The sequence below is a fragment of the Fonsecaea nubica genome (genome assembly GCF_001646965.1).
Source record: "Fonsecaea nubica strain CBS 269.64 chromosome Unknown Scaff18, whole genome shotgun sequence".
NCBI classification, from domain to species: domain Eukaryota; kingdom Fungi; phylum Ascomycota; class Eurotiomycetes; order Chaetothyriales; family Herpotrichiellaceae; genus Fonsecaea; species Fonsecaea nubica.
The window spans coordinates 57,037-68,998 of NW_019173691.1; the positions used below are offsets into that span (position 1 = coordinate 57,037).

Consider the following 11,962-nt stretch of genomic DNA (forward strand, 5'->3'; position numbering starts at 1 on the left):
CCAGGAGAATTTGCTAAATGATTCATCATCTCATAAACGAGAACTCGGAGCATTTGACAATAGGGGAAATGGGCCGATAGGAACCCAGAAAGCGTTAACGTGAGGACGATTGAGGGTGTCGTAATCGTGAGGAGACCGTCGGTCAGTAGGGTTCATTGAATCCGGGATTGGCATCGAAGAAAACTGCATCATTATCCGCGGGATTGAGACCAAGGTACGACAAGGCATAAGATGAGTTGTCGAGATTCGGCACGCCAGGCACTTCCCTTTTGCGTTTGCGGGATATCAAGCCAACCACTTCGTCCAGAAGTTGATCTGCGACATTAGGCTCGGAAAGATCGAGACCTCGATATTTCCCATACTCGAGCGCCTCTCGAATATTTCCGCAGGTGGCGGACGTCAGCGAACGGTGATGTTTACCATCCTGGATGGACATCTTCTTGCAGCGTGCTTCCCATTCATCCTGGGTTGCTTCTTGGGAGAGCAAGCTCAGAATCATGGTGGAATATTTGATATCACTAGATCGTGCCGATCCGTCCTTGAAATGACGCAGGTGGTGTTCAACATGGGAGGTCACATCGATCGACAGGTGCACGCAGATCGAACAGCCCCAGTACATTTTCTTTCGGTTGTGGGTGATCTCGACACACGCGTCGCGCTCCTTGCATGAGCTGTGTTCCCTGCTGTGGTGTCGTGCCCAGGACGCATGCCGGTATTTCTCGAAGATACAATCTTGGTGTTGACAAAAGTAGGTGTCGTCCTGTTCGTGGTCCCCTTTCAAGTGGTTCCCCAGCTCGACTGGGCGCACAAACTCCTTTGAGCAACCTGGCTCCGAACAGGGATACTTGTCCTGGTCCTTTCTGGCGGTGCTTTCGCGGCTCAGCAGATGGGTCGAACCAGCGATATCCACCAATGATTCATATTCTTGTGCTGGGTTTCCACCTGCGCTGCAGTACATTGCAGAATTCGGCACCATGTTATGCATGCTAGCATTGGCAACTTCAGATGGTCTCGGAGTATCTGCTAGGGGATATTGGAGATACGAAGAGGCCATAATTTTTGCGTTTGGGGCCAGAAGCGAGTCCAGCCATTGAGGCTGCGCGGAGTGGGTGTTCGTCAAGGCGATCGGGGTACTGTTTCTGTGGATGGCCGTATCCCTAGAAGTCATCGCCTTCATCCCTTCCGGTGGCGACATCCAATTCGGATGCAGATTTCGTCCTTGAAACTGGCTTCCGAGTTCTGGCGTGTAAAATTCGGTTGTAGAGGTGCCCAGGTCTGTCGAGATGGACAATTGAGATTGGGTAGAGCCGAGATTAGGAACACCAGATAGATAACACATTCCCGGCGCCTGAGTTAATCTCGGTGCCTTCGACCGCGGCTGCTCTGGATACACGCGATCTAATTCGGTTTGGAGGACGGTTTTATTCACCGTGGCTATTTTGGAGAACTGGATGATAGTTTCCGGCTTGAGAAGATATAAGATGGTTGAACGGGCCAGTCCATCGAAACGAAAGTGTTGTAATATTTTTCTCACATCGCCTCCGGCCAATTGATGATCGTAGTAAGGGCTACCGGATCCCATATGAGAAAGCTCGAATTGACTGGACGACTCCGTCGCAGGTGACGGTATGAAATGCTGAGCCGGTGATTGCCTTACCCAGCTTAGAGGGAATCCGGGTTTGCTGGGATCCATGTTGCAGTTCGCGGTCCAGACTTAGCAAGACTTCGCAAGGCCACCGGAGGCACGAGCACCAAATAAGACAGACACAAGAATGGTTTGAACAAATTTTGACTTGTCAGATCGTAATATGTACTCGAGGTGAATAGATGAGCTTGAGCCACACAAGGAGCGAGTGCGGTCGAAGCACAACAAAGACGACAGGAGTGACAGGAAGGAGAGGTAGATAAGTGAAAGGTCTTCAAACAGTTGAATCCGGTCTCAGTGTGCGTTGTATTGTCCCGTGGACAGCCCAAGATGAACCAACGCAGTTAATCAGTCCCTTAAACACAATCCCAATCAAAGGGCCCACTCCTTTGTGCAGCCCTTGAACAATGCTCTTAGCCAGCAGAACATGAAGACTGGTGAGGCTGAGCAGTCGGTCCTGATCCAAGGCGAACAGTGAGGAGTAGTTGGTAGATGACATGCATCAAACTTCAAGCCCGAGCAATGAAAGAAAATGATATCCAAACATGAAACTCCTGATGCATGCAGACTAACGCTATGACCCCCCTGTCGGAGGTGTATGAAGGTCTAAGAGGACCTGATCTGCTTCGTCTATTCAGGCACCATATTCAGGCGAATAATGAAGAGCTCCTCGAATGAAAGGCCAATCCGATGGCTCCATAGTCGGTGGGTTAACGAAAGACAGCACCGACGCCATGGAGCACTACGGCTTTCCCCACCTTTGATAAATGTTGTTGCAAGAAATCGAGTCGCGGGTGTTTCAGGTTCACCGTTGTGGCATCGCATGTCGGTGGGATCTGAAGATGCCACGTTCGCAGCAGAACAATTCCGTGGTCATGAGACAAGGATGGTTGCGTCCTACTAAAGCATAAGATGCACTTGCTCGTTGCCTTGCAGGGCATGTCCCCTGACAGTAGTGGAGGCTTCAGATGCTCGAGCGTACCAATAGGTGCAAGAGCGGGATCCGGCCTCGATGCAGTGGTTTTTCAAGGCGTAATGAGCCAAGGCCTGAGGGCTCTTGATGGTGCCTGGTAATTACGCCAGCTGTTCGGCTTGCCCCAGTCGTGCCCAGACCAACACCCACGTTCCCTATTGTCCGAGCACCTCCTAGTGGAAGCATCTCAATTCTCACTTTGCTGGTACTTCAGTCCAGTGTAACACAACCGATAACATTCAATCTGTGAATAATTGCAATTGGCGGACAGCCGGTTCGCGGACACAGCTTAGGCTCCTCACAACTGGCCACTTCAAGAGTGGCATCCCCAGGGGCGTCTGACACATCTCAAGTCATCGGAATAATTTTGGTGCTGGAGGGTGTTGGCTGCAGCAAGGTGCGGCCAAGAATTGAGAGAAATAGGAGCTTGCAAAATAATATTACGAGGTAATGACGTTGCAATAGAAAATCTACTGGTTGCAGAGGACGCAGGCACGACAGGGCACACCCAACACCCAACCCAACTGGGTGCCAACAGGCACCAATCGCCTTAGTCAGCGAGCGCGGTCATTCCTATAATCACGCTAGTCTACATTAGAAAAGACCAATCTTCAAAAGACAGCTAAACCCTTTTTGACCATTTGCCTTACTCATGAAGTCGTTCGGTCATTTTAACAGTTGTTAGTTTTAAGTGTAATTAAACACACCATGGCTCTACTAATATCTACCACCTATTTATTCGGTACTACTCATCATGCTACCTATTATGGAAGTTGAAGAGGCCAGCAACGACTCCATGAACGGATCTTGGGAAGGCTACTCGCGATTTGACGCACACGTGGAGAAGATGCTTGACTCGAGAATTGCCGGGTCAAATTTGCTCGAGGGACTCTGTGAGCCGACTTCTGACGAAGGTAAGAATAAAATCACTAGGAATCGAATGATGGATCCGGAGCCTAAATGCCATCTTGGGTCTATCCCAGATATGATGCCAAATTGCCACCTGTTTATTGGCGCGAATTGCGGACTAGACGCCGAAGGATCCTCCACCATCATCCAAGGCCATTGCGAACTTCTAATCTCCTCTCTGAAGAAGATGCCGAGGGAGAAGACCAAGGCGATGACCGTAAAGTCGGAGCGTGTGAAACAATACGCGGGTATACATCAGTTCTTACCTTTCAGCATGTCTCGAGGAGCCAGCCCCTCGAAATCTCCATTGGGAGTCCTGTTCCTGAAAACGCCCGTTGCCACTTGTGACAGTGTGTCCAGCTTGAACCACGGTGGTGTCTGACACTACAGTGGCACCTCGCTGAAAATTCCAGCATCAAAATAAATGCGGGACTGCAAGGGTTGGTTCGCTGCTGTCCCGAGGAGCTGGTCGCTCATGGAAGGTTTGTCGCTTTCACGACAATCGTGGGATCCTTGATCCTGGAAGTGAAAAAGTCGACCAAACCCATGGTTCTGAAGCAGTTCCGCCCTGTATAATGTTGTCTGGTGAGCTCGTCATTATGCCTAGCATTGCACTCACCAATGCCAAGTACTGGGCATATTCTGGCCGCCTCCGCTCAACTTCCGCCAAACAAAGGGTCTCGTTATCACTGCAGAATCAGGCCGTTGATCACTGGAGTATCTGCAGAATCGAAGTCCTAGGCATTCCAGACTTGCCATCCTGTCTATCGCGACATATTCACAAAATTTACACCATGCATGAAGTTGCATGGCGTTCATCCATGTGGTTCCGAAGTCCCCAGCACGAGGGTGTATTTAAGCCCACCACTCTCATGCCTGTCCTGAGTTTGTTCATCTTGTACTCAGAATCACAGGCAAAGACAAGAAGGAATTTTCCTCGCTCTACTGCAGTAAGGTGGCAGATATGAGTTCAGAGAAGAAAGAAGCTGTTTGGACAGATACTCCGATCTCTGCCTCGACCCCAGAAGTGCGCGGCACTCCTGAAGATCAGGAGGAGAAGCTGGAGGCGGTCCGCGAAAGAATTCTTGCCCAGCATGAGCTTGAGAAGACGGTACCGCCGACGCTTCCCATCACAACTCTATGGAGGAAGAAACAACACCGTGATCTTCAGCAAATCGCAACCCAGCCATCCATCTATGATGACCCTGCAACCGCAAAGTACTTCCAGCCAACGGCGAAATATGAGAATCTGCATAGGTTCGACCCCAGTGCACGATGGACCTGGGCGGAAGAGCTAGTCAGTGACCACGTTGGAGCACGGTTGTCGTTGCTGGGCTAACGAGTTGTCGCGCAGCCACTGATCAACAAGATCGATTGGAAGGTCACCACTTGGGCCTGCATCGCATTCTTTGCGCTGGACCTCGACAGAGGCAACCTCAGCCAAGCCAATACAGACAATTTCTTGGAAGACTTGAGTCTATCAACCAATGGTAGGTAGTTTGCTGCATTTGGCAGTGCCGATGAGGGTCTGATTGGGTGCTAGACTTCAACCTGGGCAACACCGTCTTCCGAGTGTCGTTTCTCTGCGCTGAACTTCCATCTCAACTAGTCAGCAAGAAATTAGGTATGGACATATACCTTAGTGAAATGACTCACTCATGCTGACCCGCCGACAGGACCGGACCGATGGGTATGTTCGCACAGCAGTGGAGAAGTTTCCTTACTGATTTGTTTCAGATACCTACCATCATGTGCTTGTGGAGCATTGTTGCGGCGTCTCAGTTCTGGCTCAGCGGGAGGTCGAGCTTCTTGGCTTGCCGCGCCCTGTTAGGCATGCTTCAAGGAGGGTTTATCCCCGATGTGATCCTTTACTTGGTACGTGTATGCCCAGTCCTCTGATCAACGCCCATGCTTGAATCCCGCGGTGGTTGCTAACCCATAATCTGCAGTCCTACTTCTTCAAAGGGTCGGAGCTTCCTTTCCGCCTGGCCTTGTTCTGGGTTACACTACGAGTCGTTGACATCATCGCCCCTATCCTGGCGTTCGGTCTTTTGCGTCTGCGTGGCGTGCACGGCTACGAAGGTTGGAGATGGCTCTTCTTGATCGAGGGCCTCTTCACCCTGGTGGTGGGTATCTGGTCCTGGTTCATGATGGCGGCATCTCCGACCCAGACCAAGTCTTGGTACCGTCCCAAAGGTTGGTTCAGCGAACGTGAGGAGGTCATTATGGTCAACCGGATCCTGCGCGATGATCCTTCCAAGGGCGATATGCACAATCGGCAGGCCGTGGATTTCAAACTTCTCTGGAAGTCTCTTAAGGACTATGATCTGTGGCCCATCTACCTCATCGGGCTGATCTTCAACATTCCGGCTGGACCACCAGACCAGTACCTGACTCTCACCCTTCGAAATTTGGGATTCGGGACCATGGATTCCAATCTATTGACCATTCCGACCCAATTCATTGGCGCTGTCACTGTGAGTCGCGACCTTTTCTCCGCTCTTGCCGCGACTCTGAGTTCACCAAGCTGACCGCGGCGCAGATGTTGATCTTGACCTATTTGTCCGAGACTTTGAACGAGAGAGCCCTGATGGGTGCAATTGGACAACTTTGGATTCTTCCGAACATCATCGCGCTGGCGGTGATCCCGGCCACCACTTCAGCGTGGGCGAAATATGCCATAACGACCGTCTTGCTGGGATGGCCCTCCCGTAAGTGTGCCCCATGCCATGACCCCGCCACAAAACACGGCCCTGCAGATGGCTAACGGTGACCAACAGCTCATGCTCTGCAAGTGGGATGGTGCAGTCGGAATTCCAACACCGTCCGAACCAGGACCGTCTCTGCGGCTTTGTACAAGTGAGTGTCGCCCTTCCCCTTCTCGTCGCCCAGTCCATTGAGCTGACTCTTGAATTAGCATGTTTGTACAGGTTGGCGGGATTGCCCTTTCCAACATCTATCGCGCCGATGACCGTCCTGTTTGTGAGTCTTCCACCTTGTCTCCTCTCCAACCATCCACCCGTCAACAACAATTGCTGAATCTAGCTCCCCTACCGGGCGGAACAACGATCTCCGTGATTTTTCTTCCTTACATTGTACATGGCTGACCATAGATTTCTACAGATCGGCGAGGCAATAGGCAACTGACTGCCATCTGCGCGGGAACCATCGGATTGTACGGGTGTGTCAAGCTCTACTACATTTGGCGGAACCACACCCGCGAGAAGAAATGGAATGCGATGAGCTCAGAGGTACATTATTTTTCTCGTTCTACATGAGACCAAATCAGGCAGTCTTTGCTGACCCACGCGTTTGCAGGAGCGACTTCACTATCTCGAAACCACGACGGACGCAGGAAACAAAAGACTGGACTTCCGCTTCGCCCACTAGGCGCGTGCTCGACACTTTCCCCCGGCAGTGATCCAATTCGACTTGTGGCTAATTACAACGGAGAATCGTGGATAGACTACAGCAAGTAAAAGGAGTGGCTTGGAGCGGAGAAGGTGGGTTATCACAGAGCTAGGGGCTTGATTTCCAAAGTTCTCGTAGAGTTTTAGACAGAGCGAGTGTCAACAAGACCGAGGAACGCCGGGGTCGGAGTTCATGCCCGGAAAGCAGACAAAGAAGAAATAGAGGAAGATAGAGGAAGATTCAATATCGTTGAGAACTCCACCTACTGTAGGTAGTACGGCGTAGATCCTCCGCTCTCTCCAAAGGACCATGACCCACCGTCCAACGCGGGTGGGGCACCACGGCACTTGTAAGGAGATAAATATGCCAAGCACCAAACTTTCGACTTTTGCCCTGTTTGTCCTGTTTGCCGGAAATTCGACCCTCCAAAAAAAAAAGTTCGATGATCTCTGTGGTGCTAGTCAACTGACCGCACAGAACTGCCAGTGACCGAATATAGATTCAACATGGCAGCAAGCAAGCGGCAAAATGAGGGTTCCGACTCTACAGCCTCCAAAAGGGCCAGACTTAACAAGGGCCACTCAAGAGCCACGGATCTGCCTGCGCAAGGAGCTGAAGCCTTCGACCAGGCAAAGAACACTTCGGCGGCGGATTCAACAAAAGGAACGTCGAAGAAATCCGAGGGGAAGTATGGATCTACGACTCGGAATGCGTCTGAAAAATCAGAAACTTTTTTAAATGGTATGTGCATGAGCACACCGCCTCTATCGGGGCCGAGACAGAGATTCGTCATTGCTGACTTCAAATGCGTAAATAGGCCAGACCTCTCGCGAAGCCCACGCAAAGCAAAAGGCCCTCGCGCAAGGCCGCAAGGCTGCCAAACCTCACGCCGACTCCATCGCTCGATCAAAGAAGATATGGGAGCGATTGCGTCGCAAATCCCACGTCCCCAAGCAAGAACGGGACGAGTTGGTCACGGAACTCTTTCAGATCATATCAGGAAGGGTCAAGGATTTCGTGTTCAAACATGATTCTGTGCGGGTTATCCAATGTGCCTTGAAATATGCGACCCCGGACCAGAGGAAACAGATTACAACGGAGTTGAAGGGAAGTTACAGAGAGCTGGCCGAGTCCAAATATGCCAAGTTCTTAATAGCAAAGATGGTCGTGGGTGACGATGAAAGTCGGGATGCTGTCGTCGGAGAATTCTATGGCCACGTGAAAAGGCTGATCCGCCATCCTGAAGCAAGTTGGATCGTGGACGACATCTACAGGACCATTGCAACGAAGCATCAAAAGGCCATCATGCTCAGAGAATGGTACGGCCCGGAGTTTGTGATCTTCGGCAAGTCACAGACGGGCAACACATCAAAAGATGAGCAAGTAACAGGTGTACTTTCCGACATTCTTGCCGAGCACCCCGAAAAGAGAAACCCCATCATGTCTCATCTGCACGAAATGACCAACCAGCTTGTTCAAAAGAAGACCACAGGTTTTACGATCCTTCATGACGCCCTACTGCAGTACTTTTTGAATTGCAAACCTGGAAGTCCAGAAGTCACCGAATTCTTCTCCATGCTCCGCGATGATGAGGAAGGAGACATCTACAAGAACCTCGCTTTCACAAAGTCAGGGTCTCGGTTGCTGTGTCTTTGCCTGGCTCACGGGAACTCAAAGGATCGAAGGGGCATACTGAAGTTTTTCAAGACGCACATCAAACTCCTCGCGGGCGACCAGTATGGTCACAGTGTGCTGTTGACGGCGTATGAAGTTGTTGATGATACTGTGATGACTTCAAAGACCATCTTTCCGGAGCTTCTGAGCAAAGACCTTGAAATTGAAGCAAGGGAGCAGGAGTTGCTCGCACAGACGGAACACCTTACCGCGCGTATTCCACTGCTTTATCTCATGTCTTCTGAGGCACCAAAGTGGCTGCTAGGGAACGAAACAGCCGCAATCATCTCAGAGGTTCGTGAGATCCGCAAAGAAACATCCAAGAAGGATCCAGAAACACGCCGCATTGAATTGGTGAAGAACATTGCCCAACCTCTTCTCGACCTCATTACACACCAAGCGCGTTATCTCGCACAATCGACTTTTGGTTGTCAATTCATTACCGAGGTAGTGTTTGGTTGTGCTGGGGTTGGTGATGTACAGGGCGCTTTAGGTGCGATTGCCGATTTGGCAACCGAGGCGCCTGAAGAGAAAGAACACCAAGAAGAAACCGATAAGATTCTCGCTATGCCAGCAGTGGGCCGCATGCTCAAGGCTCTCGTGCAAGGTGGACGTTTCAACAAAACGACGAACTCGATCCAACTGATCGATCCTCCTTTGAAATTTGATGAGTTGTTATTTGAAAAGATCCGGTCGACGGGCGGGGACGAGGAACTCGTGGCTTGGGCAAATGGACCCAATAGTTTTGTTATTGTGGCCATGTCTGAGGCCGAGAATTTTCAGATGAAAGAAGAGCTATTGGATGTGCTGAGAAGAAACATGGGGAAGTTGGAAAAGGAGAACAGAGGCGCGGCAATCATTCTCGAGAAGATCGGCGGCGTCGGTCGAGAGAGTGGAGTCAAGGAAGACAAAAGCTTGGTGGATGACGCGGAGGCCAAGCATATGGGTGCCGACAAGGACAAGACCGAGAAGAAAAGGAGTAAGAAAGGAAAGACCAAGGCTAAAGGTTGAAGCGATTTCATGGCTCGTTGGATGAGTCTATACAGGATGACATGATGACTGGTGGTTAGGCGAGGAGAGGCGAGGCTGAGAACCCCTCTCATGATGAATCACACACGACATTCCGTCGGTTTTTCATCTGATACTTTTATTTCTTCAATGCCCAACGCCAAACCACCTAGGCATGGTAGCAACCGTCCCAGGTTCGTACCGTGAACCGACACATTTCCCAGGGTATTATAACAGTTTTTCGATGGCAGCCAGGGTGAGGATCGAGGATAGACCCAATAGGCACATTCTTAGTCGAGGGTTACACCACTCCCCATGCTTTGTAGCCATCACATGTACTTGTATGACGCCAGCAACGGCTCGGGGGGGGCACAGAAGTGCTCAAGGGCCACATGTGAAAGAGCTTCGGCAGTAGATTCGTTGAATATTAGTGGTCCACTGTGATCTCCTGACCAAAAGACCGACCCGCGCAGATGGGATCATTTTCCGTGTAGTTCCCGGCAAGGAGGGGCAGGTTCTCTTGGTTCGAACCAGGGGCCGCAGTTAGACTTTCGTTGGCAACGGTGGGTGTGGAGGGAGGGGGGAGGAATGACGATCGGGGAGGATGAAGAATGAGTGGCTTGTGCTCTCGTCCCTTGTTCCTGGCTTGCAAGCCGGCTTCTTCAATAGGGAAAACCCACTACTGCCGCGACAATGAACAAGTAAAGAGAAAAGCCGACTACCGCAGCTACCAAGTACATCCGCAAACTGCGTAACTAGTGCGCACCCACATCGCACACCAAGAAACTACAACTCCTCCAACTTTGCCCATCACAACCCATTGTCCCTGAAGTCCTCGCCCGTCTATTTCTCCTCTACATCCTCCTGTTCTACTGTCCTGTGAGGAAGTGTCCATATCTCCATCGTCACATCCTTATCGTCCTGCCTGACATCGGTCAATCTCCTCCGTCAACGGGGCATGTGCGGACATGCAATCCCCCATTGACTTCTCCAATGGCCACCACCCGCGCCTGCAATACATCGATCTGGCCTTTGATAACGAGTCTTTGGACGACTCGGCTCGCGACTTAGTCTACAGAATACAGCCCAAATGGAGGGACAGTCCAGGCAAACTTGAAATTGTCAAATTCACCGACGGTATCACCAACACTGTGGGTTCTCTTGCTTCACTTGGTCAGGCACGTGCCCCTTGCTCATGACTGGTATCTAGCTGCTCAAGATATCAAACCGCATTCCAGGGCTTTCTGAAGCTGAAATCGACCGTGACTCTGTCCTCCTACGTGCCTATGGCAACCACACCGAAATCATCATCGACCGAGATCGAGAGGCCCGATCACATGCTTTGTGCGCAGAACGGGGATTGGCCCCTCCCCTGTTGGCAAGATTCAAGAATGGACTATTATACAGATTCATCATTGGTCAAGTCTGTACTCCTCGAGACCTGATCAGTGAACCTATATGGCGCGCGGTTGCTAAGCGCTTAGGTGAGTGGCATGCACGGCTGCCTATTGCCGCCGTGGCAGAAGAGGAAAAGAAGGAGGCCTCAAGCGGCGCCAATGGCCATACTCCGAGTGGTAGTCTTGCTTCGAGGCGGCCTGTACCAAATATGTGGTCAGTAATGCAGAAATGGGTTACCGCTCTTCCCTGCGACACTCCAAAGAAAGAGGCCCGCAAGGAACTGCTCCAGAAAGAACTAGATCGATCGTTCCATGACCTGGACAATGAGCGAGGTCCCGGCTCGTCAGGCTTCGTCTTTGGACATTGCGACCTCTTAAGTGCAAACGTTATCATGTTGCCAACCGACTGTGCCAGTAGTAAGGCGGGTGACTCGATGCAGGTCTCCTTTATTGACTACGAATATGCCACGCCTTGTCCTGCAGCTTTCGATATCGCCAACCATTTTGCCGAATGGGGTGGCTATGACTGTGATTACAACATGCTGCCAACCCGATCCACACGCCGCCAATTCCTCCAAGACTACCTCAGGTCGTACCAAGCCCACAGCGACGTGCCGGTTCCTGACAACATGCTGGATGTTTTGTGCGATGAAGTTGACCGATATCGGGGCATGCCAGGCTTCTATTGGGGAGTCTGGGCTCTGATCCAGGCGACCATTTCCGAGATCGATTTCGATTATGCTTCGTATGCTGAGGTTCGGCTAGGTGAATATTATGCCTGGAGGGCGGAAGAGAGTGGCAGTCGGGCACAACAAGGCATTGAGATGCCTCTTCGAGAAAGAAGGTGGGCAGAAGAATGAGTAGTGGGATAGACAATTCGGTGGATTACTCGTCACATCAACTTGTCCTGGAGTCCACAGGAATGATATGTTTATACGAAGAAGT

At 51.1% G+C, this 11,962-nt stretch overlaps 4 protein-coding genes across 4 annotated transcripts; 3 read left to right on the forward strand and 1 right to left on the reverse strand.

Moving 5' to 3' along the window:
- Positions 1-142: 142 nt before the first annotated feature.
- AYO20_03689 (hypothetical protein) lies at positions 143-1,693 on the reverse strand (the record flags this gene model as incomplete). Its single annotated transcript, XM_022641989.1, has 1 exon — positions 143-1,693. The coding sequence occupies one exon, from the start codon at positions 1,691-1,693 to the stop codon at positions 143-145; it is 1,551 nt and encodes a 516-aa protein (XP_022501932.1).
- A 1,679-nt stretch (positions 1,694-3,372) lies between these two features.
- On the forward strand, positions 3,373-6,917 carry AYO20_03690 (hypothetical protein; the record flags this gene model as incomplete). The annotated part of the gene is made up of 12 exons (XM_022641990.1): positions 3,373-3,532; positions 4,442-4,824; positions 4,882-5,017; positions 5,071-5,151; positions 5,204-5,217; positions 5,265-5,402; positions 5,477-6,004; positions 6,055-6,238; positions 6,308-6,386; positions 6,445-6,509; positions 6,651-6,778; positions 6,846-6,917. The coding sequence occupies 12 exons, from the start codon at positions 3,373-3,375 to the stop codon at positions 6,915-6,917; spliced, it is 1,968 nt and encodes a 655-aa protein (XP_022501933.1).
- A 527-nt stretch (positions 6,918-7,444) lies between these two features.
- AYO20_03691 (hypothetical protein) lies at positions 7,445-9,623 on the forward strand (the record flags this gene model as incomplete). The annotated part of the gene is made up of 2 exons (XM_022641991.1): positions 7,445-7,679; positions 7,756-9,623. 2 exons carry the CDS (start codon positions 7,445-7,447, stop codon positions 9,621-9,623), a joined length of 2,103 nt encoding a protein of 700 aa, XP_022501934.1.
- Positions 9,624-10,588: 965 nt separating this feature from the next.
- AYO20_03692 (hypothetical protein) lies at positions 10,589-11,877 on the forward strand (the record flags this gene model as incomplete). Its single annotated transcript, XM_022641992.1, has 2 exons — positions 10,589-10,771; positions 10,831-11,877. 2 exons carry the CDS (start codon positions 10,589-10,591, stop codon positions 11,875-11,877), a joined length of 1,230 nt encoding a protein of 409 aa, XP_022501935.1.
- Positions 11,878-11,962: the final 85 nt, after the last annotated feature.